We start from the raw sequence: 21104 nt of genomic DNA, 5'->3' as shown, positions 1-21104 counted from the left end.
AATTCAGTTTGTTATTTTAAGGAATTTTTGTTTATGGTTTTTATTTCAGTTTGTTGTAGTTGATTATAATAACCCTGATTTACAGTTAATCATATTAATACATATATTCATTTTACATAATTACAATTATATATATATATATATATATATATATATATATATATATATATATATATATATATATATATAGTAATCATTTAATCATATTTAAATACTTTAGTTATTTAACAACAATTTAATGATTTTAATATATTTAATATTTAAAATATAAATTATATGTTATATATATGTTAAAATGATACATATATTATTTATTCAATTAAAATGTATGAAATGTAACATAGAAATTAATAACAAATACATCTAAATGAAAAATATAAATGTAAAATTCTTATATAAACTGTTAATAATAAATAAAAAAATCTATTTTAAATATTTATCAGACTACTGATCACAGACAACATTCCATTCTCCCAAAGCCTTAAAGGTAAAGGGAGTTTAAAACCAAAAATTAGGCCATTTATTTCAGTTCTCTTTTATTGGTGCTGTACTGTTTAAAGCAAAAAGTTACATATTATATAGACACGAAAGAGTGTGTACAGGACTTTTTAAAGAACAAACAACTGTAAATGTTTAACAACAGTCACAATTTGGAACGTTCATATCTTTGGTGGGGAGAGGGTGACGTAAAGCAAATCTCAATGTGTTTGTTAAATGTACAAGTTTTAAAGCGATAATTTACAATCTAAATGTACACATGATACTGAGAGATCAAGATAAAACAGATGTGTGTCTTTATTACTGGTGAACAATATGAGGACGTCAGATACAGAACTGCTGAGCTCACATATTGCAAGTTTTAGTGTCTGCAGATCAATGATAAAGTGATGCTCAAGTCAGATGACCAAACATAGTGATTTAAAGTGTTGCAGTGGATAGCCATTTAGGCGACGATTAACATTTGATGGATTTTTATTTTATGCAGTTAAAAAAGCACAACAAATACACTGAATGGGGAAAATATGAAATATGAAAACAAATTCTGAGTATGGGTCACCATACTTGGCTGAATGTCACTTCACTTTATATCGTAATACAGCATAATCCTCAAATTGTCCAGACAGAGAGAGAAAGAGAAAAAAAATCTATTAGTATTTTAACAAAGGTGTTAAAATTGCAATTTAACTGGTATGAAAAATGCATGTTACTCTGATGGCAACTGGCCTTTGGAAGCTCCGGAGCTTAAGTCTCACTATCATGACACCGCACTTCAGTTTATTCAAAGCAAACTAGTATGTACGATACCTGAACACACAAATACATTCACATGCACATAAAAAAGTGAAGCAAAACTTAATCAATCCCACTGCATCTCAACCCAGTCAAAACACTCACTCACTCCATACTGACAATGTACAAAAAGAAAGGAAATTCAACAGAGCAAAATATTTTTTTTTTCAGTGTTTAGGTTTTTGCTTTTTTCTTCAAAGGCACATTTTAAAAATGTTTTAAATATATTCAGCACATAAACACGCGGTTCATATACAACACAGTCGAAATAAGGCTAAAAACCACAATGTGTAACTCTACACAGAAAGAAAGTAAGGAAATGTGATCACACATGATTTTGAATGTCTTACCTAAAAAAAAAAAAAAAAAAAAAAAGTCCTCAAACAGTGCAAGCTAGATTTGACTACTATCTTAAGACCTGTCTTTTATATACCTGCTTTAGATTATACACAGCTCACATGAACAACTATGCATGCACGACCCAAAAGGAAGTACATTCTGTCCTTAGAACAAACACTAAAAATGGGCATTAAATTCTCAGTTTAATCTAGATGGAAATCAGGAGCAGGACTGGTCATCAGGGCACACATATGATTCCAATAAGAGGTATAATCAAGAGTTCCTTTTCAATTCTGTCATTTTTGATGCCAACAACAATGCCAACCTAATATTGAGCGGGCCAACAGTAATACCACCGTTATCTAAACTAGGAAATGCACTACTAAAGACCTTTTTTTGGCATAATATTTGGACCAAATAATAGCTAAAATTCTCTGTGGTGGCACAGGAACTTTATGTCTTGCCCTAATGTGACTAACTTAAAAAAGCCAAACTACATTCAGACAAATGATTGCCAAACACAATAATAGCTATTTTAAACAGAAGGAACTGAACAGGTCGTAAGAGATGTCTAAACACCGCACACAGTATTCATTTCCTAGACATTTTAAAGGAGAAAAAAGGGATCGCACATGGTCTTTCTTGGTAAACATTCATTAAAGTGCTACAAATGATATCGCTGGCTTTATACAGTTGCTTCCAGTGAAACAATGAGAATGTCTTTTAAATAACTGGCAACATTACTTTTATTGTTTTTGAATGGCTTGTAATTTGGTCACTGAATTTCTGATTAATCTCCCCAGTGAGGGAGTACTTGGGCCTCTTATGTAACCAACCAACCAAAATGACTTCAACTTCAAATCATGCCTAAATGCACTATTAAATCACTAGTAATAATCTTAAAAGTGTTTCCTAATGTCTCTCTGCTAGCTTACGTAGTGAATGTGCAGATCTCTGACTACAAACTAAGGAAAAAATAAGAAACTGATGTTCTGAGATGGATAAACGTCATCTACGATTAATTCAGATTGCACAACCCATTTATAACGTGCAACCAAGCCTATTTGAGCCAGCATGTGCACAGAGAAACATGTTTCTACTACACTTTAAACTCGGTGAGAGAATAATTGTGGAAACAGGTTTCATCTTGATTACAGACACAGGTATTATTCTGTCCTTCTGTGCCTACGACTTTGTAAAGTGGCAACACAACTTTGCATCTCTCCACTATTACGTCATCAGCTGTCAATAACTTGGTCCAATAAGAGGGCCGTTCTCTCCTCCACTGCGCTTTAGAAAGCTGGAGACGAAAAAGATGGAGAAAGCTGCTCAAGGGAGGAACGGGAATCTTGGCGGTGTAACGGCAGCGTGGTGGAGAGGCTTTACACACAGAGACCCGACTGCAAGGCGGCAAGACGGCGTTCGATGCATTGCTTACCTGTAGGTAAACATCACACTGGTTACGTAAATGATCTTAAAAAGAGAATCTTAAATGAGAAAACGTGCTACCGTATTACTCACACTTGTTAATGCTGAGGATGTCAGCCTGTTCTGTGAGGAGGAGACACAGACCCTCCATGAGCAGCAAGGCCTTATGGTAACGCTGAACCGATACTTCTCCCTGATGAAACATCTCATCTAGAGCAGCCGCCTGTACCTGTAAGACCAGGGCACATCCTAAATAAATTTTTATAAACTAAAATTTGTTGAATAAAACATACATATATACAAAGTGATTTTACAGCCGAGTATAAAAGCCTGGAAGTCACAATGTCAAAGATTCCTGATATTGTTGTTATTTACCATCTGTACCGAGTGGCTAAAGAGGAGCTTCTCTGCGGTGATGCTGTTGATGTGGTCCATGAGTTTGTGTTTACGGGAGAAGAATCGCTCCAGTTGAGCACTCAGAGAACGGCAGGACATCACACTGGACTTATACAAGTCATTCAGCCTTCTGACCACTGAAAAAAAAAAAAAAAAAAAAAAAGTTACCATATTTTTCAGACTATAAGTCGCACCGGAGTATAAGTCGCATCAGTCCAAAAATACGTCATGACAAAGAAGAAAACATATATAAGTCGTACTGGACTATAAGTCGCATTTATTTAAAACCAAGAACCAAAAGAAAACATTACCGTCTACAGCCACGAGAGGGCGCTCTATGTCTTCAGTGTAGACTGCAGGAGAACTGAGAAGCATAGAGCGCCCTATCGCGGCTGGAGACGGTAAAGTTTTCTTCTCTCAGTTCATGTCAAATTAATTTTATTTTGATAAATAAGTTGCACCTGACTATAAGTCGCAGGACCAGCCAAACTATGAAAAAAAGTGCGACTTATAGTCCGGAAAATACGGTATAAATATATCTTAATCCCATAAAGCACTCTGGGTCATTCTCTCTACACCAGGTTTTCCCAAACTCGGCTTCATAATTAAGTGAATTATAGTTATAATGTTAAAAAAAATGATGATGTAAAATAATATATATAATAATGTAATATTAAAACAAACACATCAGATAAACACCTACTAAAAAAGTAAACAAACATTTTATTTGCTTACCTGCATATCATGTGTACATTAACTATTGTCAGAGAACCGTTAACATGCAAATGTGCTGCATATTGTTTAAATATTAACTTAAAACCTCGGAGATAACTTGAAGTAAATATTTTAGGTTAAAGGGGTTCAGCTGACAAAAAAAGTTTGGGAATGCTTGCCCTATACCTTCAAATGTCTATACATTTAAATATTTTGCGATAAACATCATATTTTTTGTTTAACTTTAATTTCTTAAATATATTACATTGTACCTGTATTAAAGGAATTATCATCAAGAGTTTTACGGGAAAAATATAAATATTCAGATTTTAATGATTTTAAAACAATAATAGTATAAATATAATAATAGATTAAATCTTACATATTTTATTATTATAAAATCATTATTATATTATAAATAATTACTATATATATATATATATATATATATATATATATATATATATATATATATATATATATATATATATATATATATATATATATATATATATATATATATGTATAATTTTTATTTATTTGTTTTTTTTTACAAATACTTTAAAATATTTTTCTATACATTTTTGATGCCTGTTGCGTAAATACATGGGAATTATGGATGGTAACTGTTGTGCTATACGATCGTGGTGAGAAGAAAGTGTGTCTGAAGTGTTGACCTTGTTTGACGGTGGTTGAGGGGTAGAGTTTTCCCTGCTTGATGCCTTCCATGGCTGTGTGTAATGAAGATGACAGAAGCTCTGCGATCTTCATGTAAAGCACCAACTGTTCTGCATAACTGATACAAAATAAATGCACACATATTTAACACCACTCAACACAGAACCTGACTATAGACCTTTTTATTTCGGTTTTAGTGGACTTTAAAGTTGCTGGTTATTATACAACACTAATGACACTGTCCTGCTGTCAACATGTGTATATTAAACAGCATCTGTGATCCTTTGCTGGAGAGATTAGCAATGAGCAGATGTCTCCTCACCTCCACTCTCGACTCAGAGAGCTGATCTGGTCGGCAACCAAGCTCTGCTGCTGGAGCAGGCTGGTGGAAGAGAGGTCGGCCTGGGCAGCCTCTCCACCCCGGGCTCCTGCCACCTCCACCACACAGCGGGCGAAGTCCAGCATGAACCGAAGCCTGCGCAGAGTCTCTGTGTGTTCTTGCTGTGGTGGAGAGAGAAGTGGGGCATTCGACTCAAACATAAACTTGCTAACTTGACTATCTATCAAAAAGCAATGCCGCATTTTGGTGCTAACCTCCATTAGGGTCTCCTCTGGTAGTTCAGGGGCTTCAAAAGTCACTGCTGAGATGGGATCAGTGAAACCATAGCGGGGACTTGAGGACCCCTCATAGCCGTCCATGCAAATGCCTGTTTGTGGGTAGCGGCTGGTGAGCGACCCTACTGGACTAATGGAGCTTGAAGAGCCTGCTGTGACACACAGAGGGGTTCAGGTCAGTGCTACCTAGAAGGATCAAAGTTCATAATAATAATACAAAATAATTCACCTGAGAACTTCCTTGAGCGACAACTCTGAGGAGGTGTTCCTCCACTGGGAGGAGAACCCACGGTGAACACCACTCGAGCAGGGCTACCCGAGCCCACCACGAAGCCTCCACCACCAGGTGGTGCTGTGAGCAGAAAAACAAGAGTTTTTGTGAAAACTGTATATAACTTCACATTAAAAATAACATTTTAAAATAACAACTGTTTTCAACATTGATAATAAGAAATGTTTTTTGAACCCCAAATCAACCTATTAGAATTCTGAAGAATCATGTGACACTGAAGACTGAAGTTATGACTGATAAACAAATCAGCTTTAAATGTATTTCTGTGATTACATTCTAAAAAATAACAATAAAGAGTTATGTTATATATTGATCCAATTAATACAACTGTCAAATGAACTCACCTGTGATGTCTATGGCTCTGTCAGAATTGAGATTGTCCATGCTGCCTCGTTCTCCTCTCTGCCCCCCAAACGCCGCCATCAGCAACACATCAGATAGGCGGCCTACACTCTGAGACCTGCCCCGACAAGAAAAAGAGTGAAGAAGATTATAAAAGAGAAAGCAAAAGAGGAGAAAAAATAAAAGCAAGAAGGAATGTACAGGACAGGGGTGGTTGTATCAGCTTGAATCCGGGGCTCTATTTCAAAACTAAGAGAACTGACCAGCTTTTTGAAGAGCGTCATTGTAACTTAAGAGGTTCTTAAGCGAAAACAGATTTCTGGGGTTTTAAGAGGAGCAAAAAAAAAAAAACATTCAATTCTTCTTCACATACCTCCCAAAGCCTTTCTTCTCTTCAGGCTGGTAACTAGCCTCTCCCTGAGCTGGTCTGAGGCCCTGGTGGGTCAGAAATGTGACCATGTTTGGGGAACTTGGGGGCCTGGGAAACTCAAATGGTGGCATGGCCTGGGATGGAGAAAGGAAATTATATTTTTACATTATTTGTTCGCATTTATCAGACAGAACTCACACCAGCATTCAAAAAAAAAAAAAATCCACCTGTCACTCAAGTGGCCATGCCCTTAATTATGCATAACTTTAAGGCTTAATATAATTTAAACGGATGAGTTATAAAAAAATTGACCCCCCTCATAGTTGTCATGAAGGGCAAAATTAGCTTTATAAACCTAAATCGTTTTTTGCACCAGGCTGTAAACGTTTTTTTTTATGCTGTAAAGTTAGGCATTTAAACATGGGGAGTCTATGGGAATGTCTCCCTCTTGCGGCCAGTTGACGAATGACTGTTTAAGTCACTTCCGTATAGGCTTCACAAGAGAGAGCGGGAGGCTGCCACTTGGTTGGTTTCAGTGTCCAAGCTCCAGCAAACTTTTGTCAGCCCAACAGAAGGCCCACCTCTCCATTCATTCGATTGGACAAGAAAAAAAAGAAAGAATGATGGTGCTTTTCTTTTTCCCTTTTTTTTTTTTTTTACCAAAAAACATGAGACACAGCAGGCGGCTAAAACACGAAGCGCACAGGGCACATAAATGCTCACTGCCAGTAGAAATACATTTAAAAAAGGTGCCTCTCACTGCAAAAAACACGTTCTGTCTGATCGGGGTCTTAGTAAGCATAATGCCGAGTTCATACTGTACAGTTTTAGCCCGATTTTTCACTCGCCGAAAGGTTTTGCGAAATCAAAGACATAAACATATATATAAAACATCTGCTCTCATGCTGATATAGACAGTTTAGACAGAGCTCATGAACATACAAATAGACAGAATGAAATCTTACTCTGGAAGGAGAACCCAGGATGGTTGGTAGGGGGTTGCGTTGCATAAGTTCACTGAGCCTGGGTGAGGAGTGCAGGGTCCTACAGGGCATCACGTTTCCCTGAGGGGCCACCACTGGGTCTGAATGCTGCTTTCTGATCTTCTGTCTGCACCCACCAGCCGCCTCCAGCAAACAGGGGGCGCTGTTGAGCCGAGTGCCCAGACCCTGCTGCTGTGGCCGAGCCTTGGTTTCTAAGCAGATACAGACAGGAAGAGTTCAAGAGGGATCTAAATAAAAACGAATTCAACATTCACAATCTGGGAAAAGAGGAAAGCATTGTTTCCCAGCTTTCTTGACATGCAACATTTACAAAAGGTAAATTAATTGGGCTATGAAATACTGATGTCCCACTAGAAAAAAAAAGGAAAAAAAAACCTATGGAAACGGATGAAGAATGATTTTACCTCCACCCCGAGAGCCCCTGTGACTCGTTTCTGCACTCACTGGGCAAACTTGGCCTGGCAACTCAGGAATTGTGCCCACTTTTGAGACCAAAGCAAAGCAGAGAAGGAGAGAGAGAGCCAGAGTTCATTTAGAAACACAAGGATTCTTCAATCATCTTTAGCTACAGTGGCATGACTAGGGATTTGGGCAGAACAAAGCGGCACTTACCCTGTGGAGAGAGCTGGAAGGGTTTTGTGCCTCCTGTAGACAGCCTGCGGGAAGTGAGAGCAGAACCAGACTGAGGAGGAGAAGGCCCGGTCCTTCCACAGGCCAGAAAACTCCCGCTACCACACCTCTGGACCGTGCCAGACCTGCGAAAGAAAAAAAGACAGAAGGAAGGAAAGAAAAATAAATGCCTTTAAATTCCAATTGAACTGAATAAAAATTCAATGAAAATGTAGATACAAGACAATTCAAATAAGAATTTATGTAAAAGAAGAAATTCATGTACTACTTTATTTGTAATTTTTAATAATACATTTTTTATATATATATTTTTGTACTTTATTTTTTCTGTTATTATACAAAAAAAGAAAACTGCAGAAAATTGTATTTAATTATGTTTAATAAATTACCTTCCATTTTATAGACTATGTTAGAACAATACTTTCCCAAATTATTTACTTCAATATAAATTAGAATTAGCCAATAATACATTTGAATTATTCAATTTCTTTAGTTCTTTTAAGTTTCTTTCAAGGCACTGTAAGTTGTAGAAACCAGACCATTAATTAAATTAAACTACTTTTTATGGTCAGAACATGACAAACACTTCAGGTTTTTGAATTCTTTACATTTTTCCAGTCAATTATCCTTAACAAAAATAAATATCTTAGCAAAAAAATGTATTTCTTAGTTTCTGCTTGTTCTTCTGAGTGATATTGTTTCAAAACATGAAACAGGTTTGTGTTGCCTAAATTGATGATGCGTATCTTCAGCACAGTTTGCAGTGCGGGCTGAATATGAATAACATTATTTATTTTTTTCTCTTAGAAATGTACATTTGAAATAAGCTTGTGTTATTGTCTCTTTTTATTATTATTATTTCCCAGAGTCTCTCTTCTTCTTTACTTCCACCTTCCTAGTTCCTGTGATGTCATTAACCAGCTCTCAAGTCTGATCGGCGCCCAATGGCATAAAAGTGGAGATTAAAAGCCACTCACAGTTGGGATCCACATGTAAATTTATGTTTGCAAAAATTGTAATAACCTCATTTTTATATGGTGAAATGTAATTATGCTGACCGTTTTACTAATATTAATCACTGGTCTTCCATAGTAGCATACTTTTAATTCAAGATAACCACAGTTAAAACCACACATATATAGCACATAAATACACATGGTAAAAATGTAACATGTTTATTGTCTAAATACATTTGTTATAAATGCACTAACGCTATAGCTTAATCTGTTGCACTGTTTGGCGCATGAACATTATAACGAACTCCTTTTATTGTTTTGAGGTAAATTATGTATGGATAATTGGGTTGGCTTTCATAAGGTTGGGTGATAGTTATCATTTATCTCCGAGCCCTATGAAAGCATAAATGATGCAGTTATTTAGGTTTTGCTGCAAAACTTGTCTCTGTTGTTCAAATGTGTTGTCCTTCTTTGAATTAAAATTCAGTAAATGTCTCTGCTTGCCATTCCAAATCAAATTCATTTTTAACTTCCTGTGGAGCATGGCTAAGTGAATTAAAAAGCCAATTCTTGAATTTCAAGGAGGAGATATTAAGAATATGCTTTCACTCACTGTGGAGAGCCCTCTTGACCTGGGAACTGGAGGTTTTGCTCCATGCGCTGGTAGTTGTGAATCTGTGTGGGGACTGGAATGGGTACAGACTGCCCATGGTTGCCGAAGTTACTCCCAGAAAACTCACTCGGCCTGCTGAGAATGAGGCGGGAATAAAAAGACGCGAGTAAAAGATATGGAGCAATTAAGACTGACGGGAATCTTTCAGCACCCGATCAATGAAATAAAATCCTTTCAAATCTCAAAGGACATTTCTGGATGGGATGGGAACCATGAAACAGGCAGAAGCAGAGGCTGCATGTTGTGTGTGGCTTTGGGTTTCATGTGCCATATTTAATAATGAAGGAGAACAGGACAATCTGTGCTCATCATAGATGCAATCCTCATGCCGATCTACAACATATCCTTTGTGGCAAAGGCCTTGAACTTCACTGACCCAGAAACCAAATACATACATATAAAATAAAAAACATGAAAAAGGTCATTTTGTTAGTCATTTTTTAGTGCCGTACATTCGTCTGGCTGTGATCTTACCCACTAGGTCCTGGGGTACTGCTGTAGGAGGGAGAGCGTGGCGGGGTTTTTCCTTGACTGCACTGACCTCCAGATGCCAGAAGAGAACTCCTAAAGCATGAAAGAGATGGAGAAAGTTATAACAGTGGACTCATGCACTGTTGGGGAAACGTATCCCATTTAACCTTATCAAACTGCAATTGTAATTATGCAAGCTGTAAAGAGCACACAGCCTTTACAATTTTAATCTACGTTATTTAAAATAAATACTGTTCTTTAGAACTTTCTATTCATCAAAACATCCTGAAAAAACATGTGGTTTAAACAAAAATATTTATCAGCACAGCTGTTTTCAGCATGAATAATAAAGTTTTTGAGAACCAAATGAGCATATTACAATGATTTCTGGAGAATCATGTTGCAAGCCTGGTTCAAATCTGCTTCAGCTACATGAGCACCACAGCAGTGCAAATTGTAGGTATTTTTATAGTTAACATCTACATTTATGAAACTGGAAGTGGCTTTTGTATTAACATGTCTGTCCTTAGGAATCAAACCCATAACCTTGCCTATGCTTTTGTCATAATAAACTTTTGACTTGTATGCAAATGACAGATTAACTTTTATAGTCAAGTAGGAAACCGATTTTTTATTGTCTGTAAACAAATCAGATTTTTTCCCCCTGTAAACTGTTAAAGTGAGCTCTTACCCACAATACATCAAACTGTCTTGGAGAACCTTTCCTGTTGGCATGTCACAAGTAAGCTCACCTAAAAAGACAGACAGAGGGAAAACAGATGATAAATACCCAGCATTCCACTTTAACAGGACAGTCACAATGTTTCTTAATTGAGGAGAAGGAAAGGCAATAAAATAGCCGGCAGGACAAAGTTCTTGCAGGCTTACTGGGGAAATGAGCTGGAACCATGACAAAATCATCAGTGTCACAGGACGAGTTCTTGCTACTGCTGCCACCTCCGCCACCTCCAGAGTCCTTCAGCAGGTATCCTGGAGAATCCTGGGTAGGGGACGCTAATGCCTTTGCACGGACCTGCTGGATCTCTGCAAGGGATTGCTACAAAATATAAAAGTGGATGAGTCCTGAGAGTGAGTGACTAGACATACAGCCAAGTATGGTGACCCATACTCAGAATTCGTGCTCTGCATTTAACCCAATCCAAAGTGCACACACACACACACACACACACACACACACACAGCATTGGGCTGCCATTTATGCTGCGGTGCCTGGGGAGCAGTTGGGGGTTCGGTGCCTTGCACAAGGTCACCTCAGTCGTGGTATTGCCGGCACGAAAGACTAAAATAAACCCACAACCTTAGGGTTAGGAGTCAAACTCTCTAACCACTAGGCCACGACTTCCCCTAATTACATAGTGAGGATTAGTTACATAGTGAATGTAACTTTTTAAAAGACTAAAATATATTTAAAAAAAAGACCCGATAAAGACATTTGACACAGCAGATATATATATAAAAAAAAGAATAATAATAACAATTACACTACATTTAATGGAATATACTTAAATATAATGTATTCTTCTTTATGGATTTTTTTTTTTTGAAAAACTATGAAAATGTTTTGAATTACTACTTAAATTGATAACTGAAATTAACATGAAATTGTTATCAATAAATAAATAAAATAAAACACATTTCAAATAAATGCTGTTCTTTTGAACTTTCTTTCCATCCAACAAAAAAAAAATCTGGAAAAAATGGTATCATGGTTTCTACAAAAATATTAAGCAAAAAAGTTGAAATTGTAATAAAAGTTCCCAATATTATTGTTTTACTGTATTTTTGATCAAATAAATGCAGCCTTGGTGAGATAAAAAAAATAAATAAAAAACAAAAAAAACTTTCCTCACCCTAAACTTTTGAACAATAGTAATGGAAAAGTGACAGTATTATTTCTTTTCTTCTAAAGCACCGACTTTATACAGCATTCTGATACCATGAGACCCATAAAAACCACAAAATACAGAGCTGATTAAGATGGCTCCTACCACTGATTAGTGTTACAAGCCACCATAAAATGTTAAGAGAGTGCATCTTTGTTTGAGAAGGCAGCTGGCTGCTGTGCTTATTTATCTTTCTTGATGGGACAAAAACTCCTGAGACTCCAGCACTTATCTGTGCAATGATCCAAAATTTATTTTACAAAAGAATTACTTGGACATGAACAGACACACACTTACAGGAGGAGAGGCCAGGTGTGAAGTTGATGAACTGCTGCATGAGCTTGCAGAGGCCGAGTTGGGAAAGCAAGTCACAGTCACTGGAGCAGCTGTGAAGAATACACAGACATGCACACATATAATATACTTTAAGATGGAGGGTACGTTCCATATATAGAGTACACTATGATGTCCGATGACTTTAAGCGGATCTTCTCAACCTTCTCAACTCTATCCTACAATAACAATCATGTAGTGTCATCATTTCAACATCTACGTAGTTTATATTCAAATCATTGTAGTAAAAAATAACATGACCTAATTTTAATTAAATGGATTTTAGATTTAGAAATGTCCCACATTTTGTAACCCAATAAATAAATAAACAAATAACCAAAACACCATGCGGACCCTTTTACAGCGTGGTGGGATCTCATTTCATGTTCTCAACAGTTACACAAATTGCAAACGTTTTTTTTTTCTCAGTCATTCAACCATGTTATAAGAGATACTGTAAGAAAATATAGCTGCAAGCAGCAATTCGGGGCCAAGCACTGAAGGTGCAGCAAGCCACTACAAGCACTTATATGCACATTAAACAGAATGGTCAAAAGCTCCACAATGTGCATATCAAAAGCACAAAAAACTCTTAAGATTTTGTATATAAGTGTGCCACATGTTATGTGCTACAAAGATGAATATCAATATTCTGTTCAGTCATTTCTGTGCGGCTCTGTCTGAAGATCATCTGAGCCAATTTTCATAAGAATTTCAAGAAATGTACATTTTGAAGGAGTAGTGAAAAAATAAAAAATAAACAGAATACTGTACTTTTTTGCTATTGTACTTTTAAGCTATTGAATGTGAACAGCATGAGAACTCAGGTGTGCTAAGTTTCAAAGCAAAGGGGAAAAGTACATTTTTGAACCAGTGGTGGCATTATAAAGTTGGTCCTTGGGGCCCCAAAGTTGGTAATTTCACTATTAATGGCCATCACCACAAGTGTGCCAAATTTCATCATTTTCCTATTAACAGTTCATAGGGCTCCCATAGACTCCCACTGGGGAAAAATAATACGACGGAGAAAAATAATGGATGCAATAGAGGGGCAACAGCACCTTCCGTGCGTGGCCTTTATCATTATTTTATGTCGCAATTGTTATATATATATTTCTTATTGTATTACTCTTTGTCAGTTTAATTTGGATGTTTTTTAATATTTATTGATAGAACAGAGTCAGGGTATTACACCAAATTTCAGTAGCAAGAATGCTAACCTGATAGAAAATAAAATAGCTTAAATATATTATAAATAATAATAAGTCAGAACATTGTTTTAAAGGGCAGTGCAATAACTCACACTTCTTCATAGAGGAGCTTGCCTCCAAGAAAGGGTGTCTGAAAAATTCATCTACAAAAACACAAAGATTTCACAATCAGCTTAAAAAGATTGCACAATGAATTAATGAAAGTCATTGCCAAAACTAAACTTCTAAATAACAAACACTGCCTTATCATCTAGTGGGCATAGACACTCAGGATACTGACCAAAGTCCATACGGTCCTTATGATTTCTCTGCAGGAGGCCAAGCAGCAGCTGTCTGAGATGGCTGGAAGTTTCTCTGGGAATGCTGTAGAGAGAGAGCAGGAAAGAGAGCGACTTTTACACATGGTGTAGCAGAATAGTATTATTAGCTATTAGACTCAATAAGAGATGCACTTACTTCGGGCTAAGAGTTTTATTTTTCTCATAAAACAATCGGAGGTCCTGGGGACTGCTGGCCTGATGGATGGACGGACAATCATAACAAAATTAACATAGCACAAAAAAAAAAAAGAAATTCCTAATGGCAGGACAAAGTTCCTAATCATATCTCACACTTAAAAATGTCTAATTAAGTCGAAGTGCCAGAATGGTACACACCTGAAATGGAGCCTTCCCAGTCAGGCACTGAAACACAATGGTCCCTATACTCCACAGGTCAGCCTTGGCGTCGTAGTTCTGTGACATGATAACCTCAGGTGCCTGGTGAATGGCATTTCAGGGTTAGAATCACAATCATGCATATGTATGTAAAGTCTGAGAAGGAACTGTACAATTCATACCATGTACATGGGGGACCCACAGAGTGTGGCGGCCATCATGTTGTTCTGGAGGTACCGTGCGAAGCCAAAGTCAGCTGAGGAGATCGAAATAAGATCTTAGAATCGGTGCTGGTGAAGCAATGCACTCTGGGTAATGGCAAATGAGTTTTCGAGTGGTTTATAATGAGTGATTTTAGAAGTCAATATATTGTTTTATTACAGGGATATATTTTCATATCACTGAACAATGTAATCACTGGCCTTAAGCCATTCAGTTTGCAGACAAGTTTGTCAGTCAATCTGAGATAGATTTAGAGGCCATTTAAAGTCAAATCCTCAAGCATAATGCATCTAGAAGGTTACAAAACAGGCTTGGTCTGCACATGCCAGAACTCCTTGAATATATGAATGTGGAATCTAGAGTTTCTAATGCTTTGATGCAAAAACAATACAACAGATGGCCACACCTATCTTAATGCAGGTGTTGTTGGAGTGGGACTTTCGGCCTGCAGGATGGGACAACAGGATGTTCTGTGGTTTCAGGTCTCTGTGGATGATCCCTTTGGCCTGAAGGACCCTCATGGCCCCTGTGATCTGCTGCAGGAATACTCGGATGGTGTCTTCACTTAAAGTGCCCTTAGCTAAAACAGCATTAGAGTAAAGATGATTTCACCGGGGCTGGGCAACATATAGCCATCAAATGTTTAAAATATATTTATGAAGATTTAATTATTTACTAATTTCCATTTGGTACACATAAATTTAAATGATTAAATGTCTTTTTAATGTTTGGTGAAAAAACACTGTGGGAAATAAAACTACTTATGCTCACCAAGGCATTTATTTGTAAAAAAAAAAAAAAAAAAAAAAAAAAAAATTCAAACTGTTAAAACAATTTAAAGTTTTCTATTGTATTATATTTTAAAAAGTACTTTATTTCTGTACTAGCGAAGCTGAATTTTCAGCAGCTATAACTTTAAGCTATATAACTGATGCTCAAAAAACATTTGTTATTATTATTAAATGGTATTCATGGTATGAACAGAAAGTTCAAAAGAACAACACATGTTTAAAGTCTTTACTATCACTTTTGATCAATTTAATTCAATGTATCTTTGCTGAATAAAAATATAAATGTATTTTTTTTTTAAATCTTACTGACCCCTGACATTTGAGTGTATCTTAACATTAAACTAGATTGTTAATGAATTTATGTCTTGCATTAAAAAGTCAATCTCATTTACAAAAATCCATTAACATTTAAGTCATTTCAGCTCAAATTCGTAAACAGCATACCATCAAAAAAGTAAAAAAAGAGATAACGATTTATATTATATCACCTGGCCTTGACTCTGCACTGTTTATGCTATATACAGTCAATGTAACAACTTGTTACCAGTTTTACAGGCAAATTCAAAGGCAATCCTTCCAAAGTGCAATGCATATCAACTAAGAGCCGCATAGTAATTCATTATTAATTCAAATGGGTTTTTAAAACATATCTACATAAATACACACCCGAAACTCTTCTGGCCTAACTTCCTGAGCTTTTAAAATAAACTGATATCACTTTTTTTCCATCACGTAAACCCTACACAATTATCTAATTATCTTCACAACCCTACTCTGTGAAAGCAGAATTTATTTCAGTCAAACACAAATGATGTATTAAGAGCGAACACGTAAATTAACAAAGGAGGCTGGTGTACAGAAAATCTACAGCAAAAAATAAAAAGGGGTCAATGCATGATAAATGAAATGTGCCACTTACAGTGCAAGTAGTCAGCTAGATCTCCCCCATTGCAGTACTGCAGTTAAAGAAAGAACATTGATCTTTGTATTATGAAAAAGAGCACCACACAATGCTGTATGACAAAACCTGCATCTGAATGGGGCTTGGTTCACTGCACAGAGAGAGACAATTCAGATGCATATTAAAACGAGCCACTCAGTAAAGATGGGCCTTTATTTTCCTTTGTGCACCACTGATGGGATTCCCAGTGGCCCCAATCACTTTCCATGGAGCTTTTCTGAAAACTGACATGGTGGTGTGGCATCTGCAGGACACTGAGGTTCATAGCAACTGGAAAACTTTACAAATCCTCACTGTGTCACACAAAACAACCTGAATTCAGGTCTGTTTCTCTCTAAGGAGGTTGTGCAGCTGTCTTCCACTGGCCTCAATATATGGCTAATTGCAGGCATTACCAGATAAAAGACAGACAAGATCAACAACAAAAGACACTGGGAAAACAGGGCCACTTACCTCCATCACTAGGTACACGGAGCTTGCAGTTTCCTAGAAAAGACACACGAGTAATTAGATTCAGCACCGGGACAGAAAGGTGGCCGAGACAGTAAATGAATTCATTTTCTTTAATAAGAATATTCAAAGGATCTATGCATAACATATCATGCTGAGACTTGTGTGGGAATATGTTTACAGAGGGCATTGGAAACAGTTTTAACAGCTTATTTGTGTGCACTGTAAATGCGGTGGGCTGACACTAATCCCCAAATGGATTGAGTGTGTATTCTCTGCGCAGGGACATAATGGGCTAATAAAGGCCAGTGGGAGGGCAAAGGTCACAGGCTTCATTAGCACTGTATGTTAAAGTTCAATCGTGCAACAGATTTTTATTCAAGGCAGCCACACAGCGCACGGCACTGAACCTCAATCAAACACAAGAGAGTACAGATACTGCTGATAACATTAAATATGAGAAATGCTAACCATAATGCTAGCATGTTTTAGTGCACGTTGAGTTGTTGCTAGAGTGTATAACAAGTTTTCTGTTAAAATTTAACAATGAGTTGAGTAGAGGTTAACCAATACAATATTAGAATGATATGTTATTTTGCTAACAAAATTAGAGATTGAAAGATTTTTTTTTTATTAAGACAAAACTAAAATCAATTAGTTTTTGCAAATTAATTTAATTTGCTACAAATTAATTTAGTCATCACAATATTACAAAGTAACTTAATGAAGATTAAAGGGACAATAAGTAACTTTTTAGGTATTTTATTATCTAAAATCAATATTTTTATTCATAAATATGCCCTCAATGGTGTACAAATACCTATGCCAATGTTTAAACTAATCCTTGTAAATGAAGAATTTATTATCTTTATATACATGGGACGGGTAGGTCGACGGAGGCTTCCGTGTAGTTCCGCCATCTTGCAAAACTATAATAGCAGACAATATATCCAGACAATCAGTATCAGAGAGGACAGGTTGCGTTTGCTTTCAGGTCAGCTTTTATGGCCCCATAATCCTGTCATTTTCCAGAGGCCTATAGAAAAAAATACAGAGTAGCCCACTTGGAATGACCCCATCACTTAGCAACAGATGACCTCCCCCTATCTGGTGTCCGCCTCAACCAATCAGCCGAATCGACTGATCCGTGACTAGCATATGCTGCTGACTCAGCGTTGCTGAAGTTTTACTTTCTGACAACGAAGAGTCTCTTGCCGGATGTGCAGTCAGACTGAAACTATGTCAAACATTGCTGTTTAATGACAACTAGTGCTTGAACGAGCTTGGCAATTCAGTTGGGAAAGTCCAACAGCCTCAACATCACTCACAGACAACTTGGTGCCTAGATGATTGATGGTTATGTGGGTGATAAAGTGAGCTATGCTTATGATTACAGCAGACCAGTGAGATCTGCTATGTTGAATTTAACCACAGAGGCAGTGGAGACCATACTAAACTGGTTCTGGAGAGGAGTTTTTGTTATTTTTACACAATTGCTTTTTTGCTCAGGTCATTTCAAACGCAACCCTTATATTTTGCACTTGATAGTTGATAGTTGAGAACCAACTTTCACAGTTATCTATACATTTTTATAAATAAAGGTTGCAAATGTTGTTGTTTATTACAGCAATGCCATGGAACCCCCTTCCTCAAATCTTTCCCTGGAGGTCCAATGCACTGCAGTGTTTAGCTCCAACCCTGATCAAAGTCACCTGTCTAATGATCCCAAAGACATTAATTGGCATTGATTAGCATGCTCAGGTGTGTTTGATTAGGGTTAGAACTAAACTCTGCAGGAAAGTGGATCTCGAGGTCCAGATTTGAGGATTCCTGCCATAGAAGAACCATTTTTGGTTCCCCAAAGAACCTTTCAGTGAACAGTTCTTAAAAGAACCAACTTTTTTCTCAGTCTGAAGAACATTTAAAAAATCTAAATAAGAAGTTTCCATGGATGTTAGTAAGGTTTTCTTCATAGAACCATAGATGCCAATAAAGAACTTTAATTTTTAAATGTAATTATGTTTCTAACTAAATGGCCCCAGTACACTAAAACAGCTCTGCTCAAAAGCTTGTTTCTGTGTTTGAAAGAAAAAGATGTCCAGATTAACTCTTGCAAGGTTCAACCTCCACAAATAAGCACAAGTTTGTCACATGTGGCAAGAGGGCAAGCAGCTCACAGAGCAAGAACTTTAATGCCATTCAATTCACAGACAGTCAACACCACAGCAGAAAGAAATGTGACTATCCAGGAGATGTGAGAAGAGGTCAGATCAGAGAAGTGTGTGGTGGTAAATTTTGAGCTGAAGCATCTCTAAAATTAATTATTTTAAACTTTGGCTTATTAAATAATCATATAAAAATTATTAAATAAGAACTTATATAAATAATTATGTTCATAACTTTTTAAAATCTAATTTAATAACACAGGGATTAACTATAGCCAAACAAATTACTATGGACATCAGCTCAGAAGTCAGTAACAAACACTGTATTGAAGAAGATTTTTTGAAGCATTAGCAACTGGTTAGAGGTACAATTTGCATGTCTATTGTACCCCCACTGGCTTTTACTTTCAAAAGTAAAAACACTCCTGACCTCACGATGACCCCAGGGCAGACCAATACCGAAAACTAGAGTGTTTGAAAAACATGTCAACATTTCAATGAAACCATTTCTCCAGTCTGGCTGCACAGGTTCCACTTGCAACGTTGCAAGAAAGGCTTTTATGTTCTCAGCATTACACATTAATATAAACTTTGTAATCTTTAGGCCTTAGTATATAATAAGATGTAAATTTGTAACCAAGACTCCAATACCCACAATGCCCTGCAACAGAGCTATTAAAAACAAGTGCACATGTCATGTCAACAGAAGAACATGTGACTGTTTTTAACCAATCAATGCAAAGGAAGCCATGAAACAGCCTTGGGGATGGTAAAACATATATTTGAACCTTTTAAGCCCATAATACCTAGTAAAATATTTTTTATTTAATACATTTGAAGGAGTACAGTTGTAACCACTTTCACTAGATGACTGCATTGAAAACTGTCCATTCTCATATCTGCAGAGTAATTTCATGGACAAATCAACATACCTGGAAGTCATGCAATGCAACAATGTTCTCATGTTTCAGTTCCTAAAGAAAACAAATGAGAATTCATATGCACACAAATGTGTTATTATTATGTTCTGGAAATGCAACAAACTGCCAATACAAACAAAAAGTACCTTTAATATCTTGATCTCCTTCCCCAGAAGAGTCTGAGATTTGGCCAAGTTCTTCTTGTTTATGCATTTGACTGCAACTTCCCAATCATGCTTCTGAAACGTTTAATGACTTTAGTTGTTAACCATAATCATCTTGTAGTCTATACTGTATTAAAAACATATCTGATTATAGACATGCCCGTGCATGCCTATTGTCAGATCTATCGTTTCACCATCTCTGATTAACTGTCATATCTAAAAAGGAAAAAATTACACATTTAAAGCTTGAGAATGAATTATGTAATGGGTTTTCATGGATTCCATATCGCCCAATAATACTACTGGACTGGACTGGACATTTAATCTCTGATTCTAGCCTCCATCTGTCTGATTCTAGCCTCCATCTGTTGTGCTCGAGGCCTTTAAGGTGGTATGTCAGTCCTGCAACTAGTATATTTATATAATACACAATGGCACCAATGCATGCAGACGGAAACAATGCAATATACATTTTTTTATTATATTTTCTCACCTCTCGATGTCTGCCTTTAAATACCACAGCGAAGGCACCGTGTCCTACAAGGTCCTTCCTACTGAACTCGAATTTCCCAACGGTCTCCATCTCCCGCCTGATCCCAAATATTGCAGATTGACTATTTATGTGAAATAAAGCTGGCCCACAAATATCCTCTTTCTGCTTCCCTCTTCTCCTCCGTCTGGACGAGGCTGTTGGAAAGTTGAACCCCACTTCTGCGTGCCATGGGCAGCCTTTCCAAATAAATACTCCTCTCCTTTTTCATGATATCCTGGAGGTGAAGAGATCTACTCCTTTTAATCATGAAAGTTTCCCATGTCGGCTTGTCGTATCTGGTAAATAAATAAAATCGAGCTACGCTAAAAAAAAAAAAATACTGACGTTACCTTAAAACGCTAGCGATGGGTTTGTTTGTGTACATCCGATGTTGTCAGCTCTGCTAACATCCTCTCCTTCGTTCGTGGTTACACCAGGCTCGCCACTGTATGTAACATGGTTGTCTTTTCACCAAATATCCATGAGATATCTGAAAAGCTCGAGCAAGATTTGTATAATGTATATTAGTCTCAACAAAGACCTTAATTTAGTCGAGGTCTGCAGCGCTGCGCATGCGCGCTACTGTTTCAACCAGGC

The 21104-nt window shown here is 36.8% G+C and overlaps 1 protein-coding gene across 6 annotated transcripts; it reads right to left on the bottom strand.

Moving 5' to 3' along the window:
* Positions 1-771: 771 nt before the first annotated feature.
* On the bottom strand, positions 772-21104 carry LOC113064109 (serine/threonine-protein kinase ULK1-like). 6 transcript variants are annotated; one of them, XM_026234674.1, is made up of 29 exons: positions 20858-21104; positions 20469-20758; positions 19958-20050; positions 19824-19865; positions 16730-16762; positions 16235-16271; positions 14931-15104; positions 14485-14558; positions 14303-14404; positions 14103-14161; positions 13927-14009; positions 13739-13789; positions 12400-12488; positions 11087-11255; positions 10890-10950; positions 10202-10291; positions 9668-9802; positions 8081-8223; positions 7873-7950; positions 7430-7659; positions 6468-6598; positions 6097-6212; positions 5690-5812; positions 5440-5612; positions 5168-5346; positions 4845-4963; positions 3433-3590; positions 3151-3286; positions 772-3067 (listed from the first exon to the last, which is right to left on the bottom strand). In XM_026234674.1, the coding sequence occupies exons 2-29, from the start codon at positions 20556-20558 to the stop codon at positions 3012-3014; spliced, it is 3024 nt and encodes a 1007-aa protein (XP_026090459.1). In that variant the 5' UTR covers positions 20559-20758; positions 20858-21104; the 3' UTR covers positions 772-3011. The 6 variants fall into 6 exon arrangements, with proteins under 6 accessions (XP_026090459.1, XP_026090457.1, XP_026090460.1 ...); XM_026234672.1 differs by having other exon boundaries at positions 20469-20742; XM_026234675.1 differs by having other exon boundaries at positions 5440-5609; positions 20469-20742.

This window comes from Carassius auratus, chromosome 46 (assembly GCF_003368295.1).
Source record: "Carassius auratus strain Wakin chromosome 46, ASM336829v1, whole genome shotgun sequence".
Lineage (NCBI taxonomy): Eukaryota > Metazoa > Chordata > Actinopteri > Cypriniformes > Cyprinidae > Carassius > Carassius auratus.
This window is presented reverse-complemented; position numbering and strand designations above follow the sequence as displayed.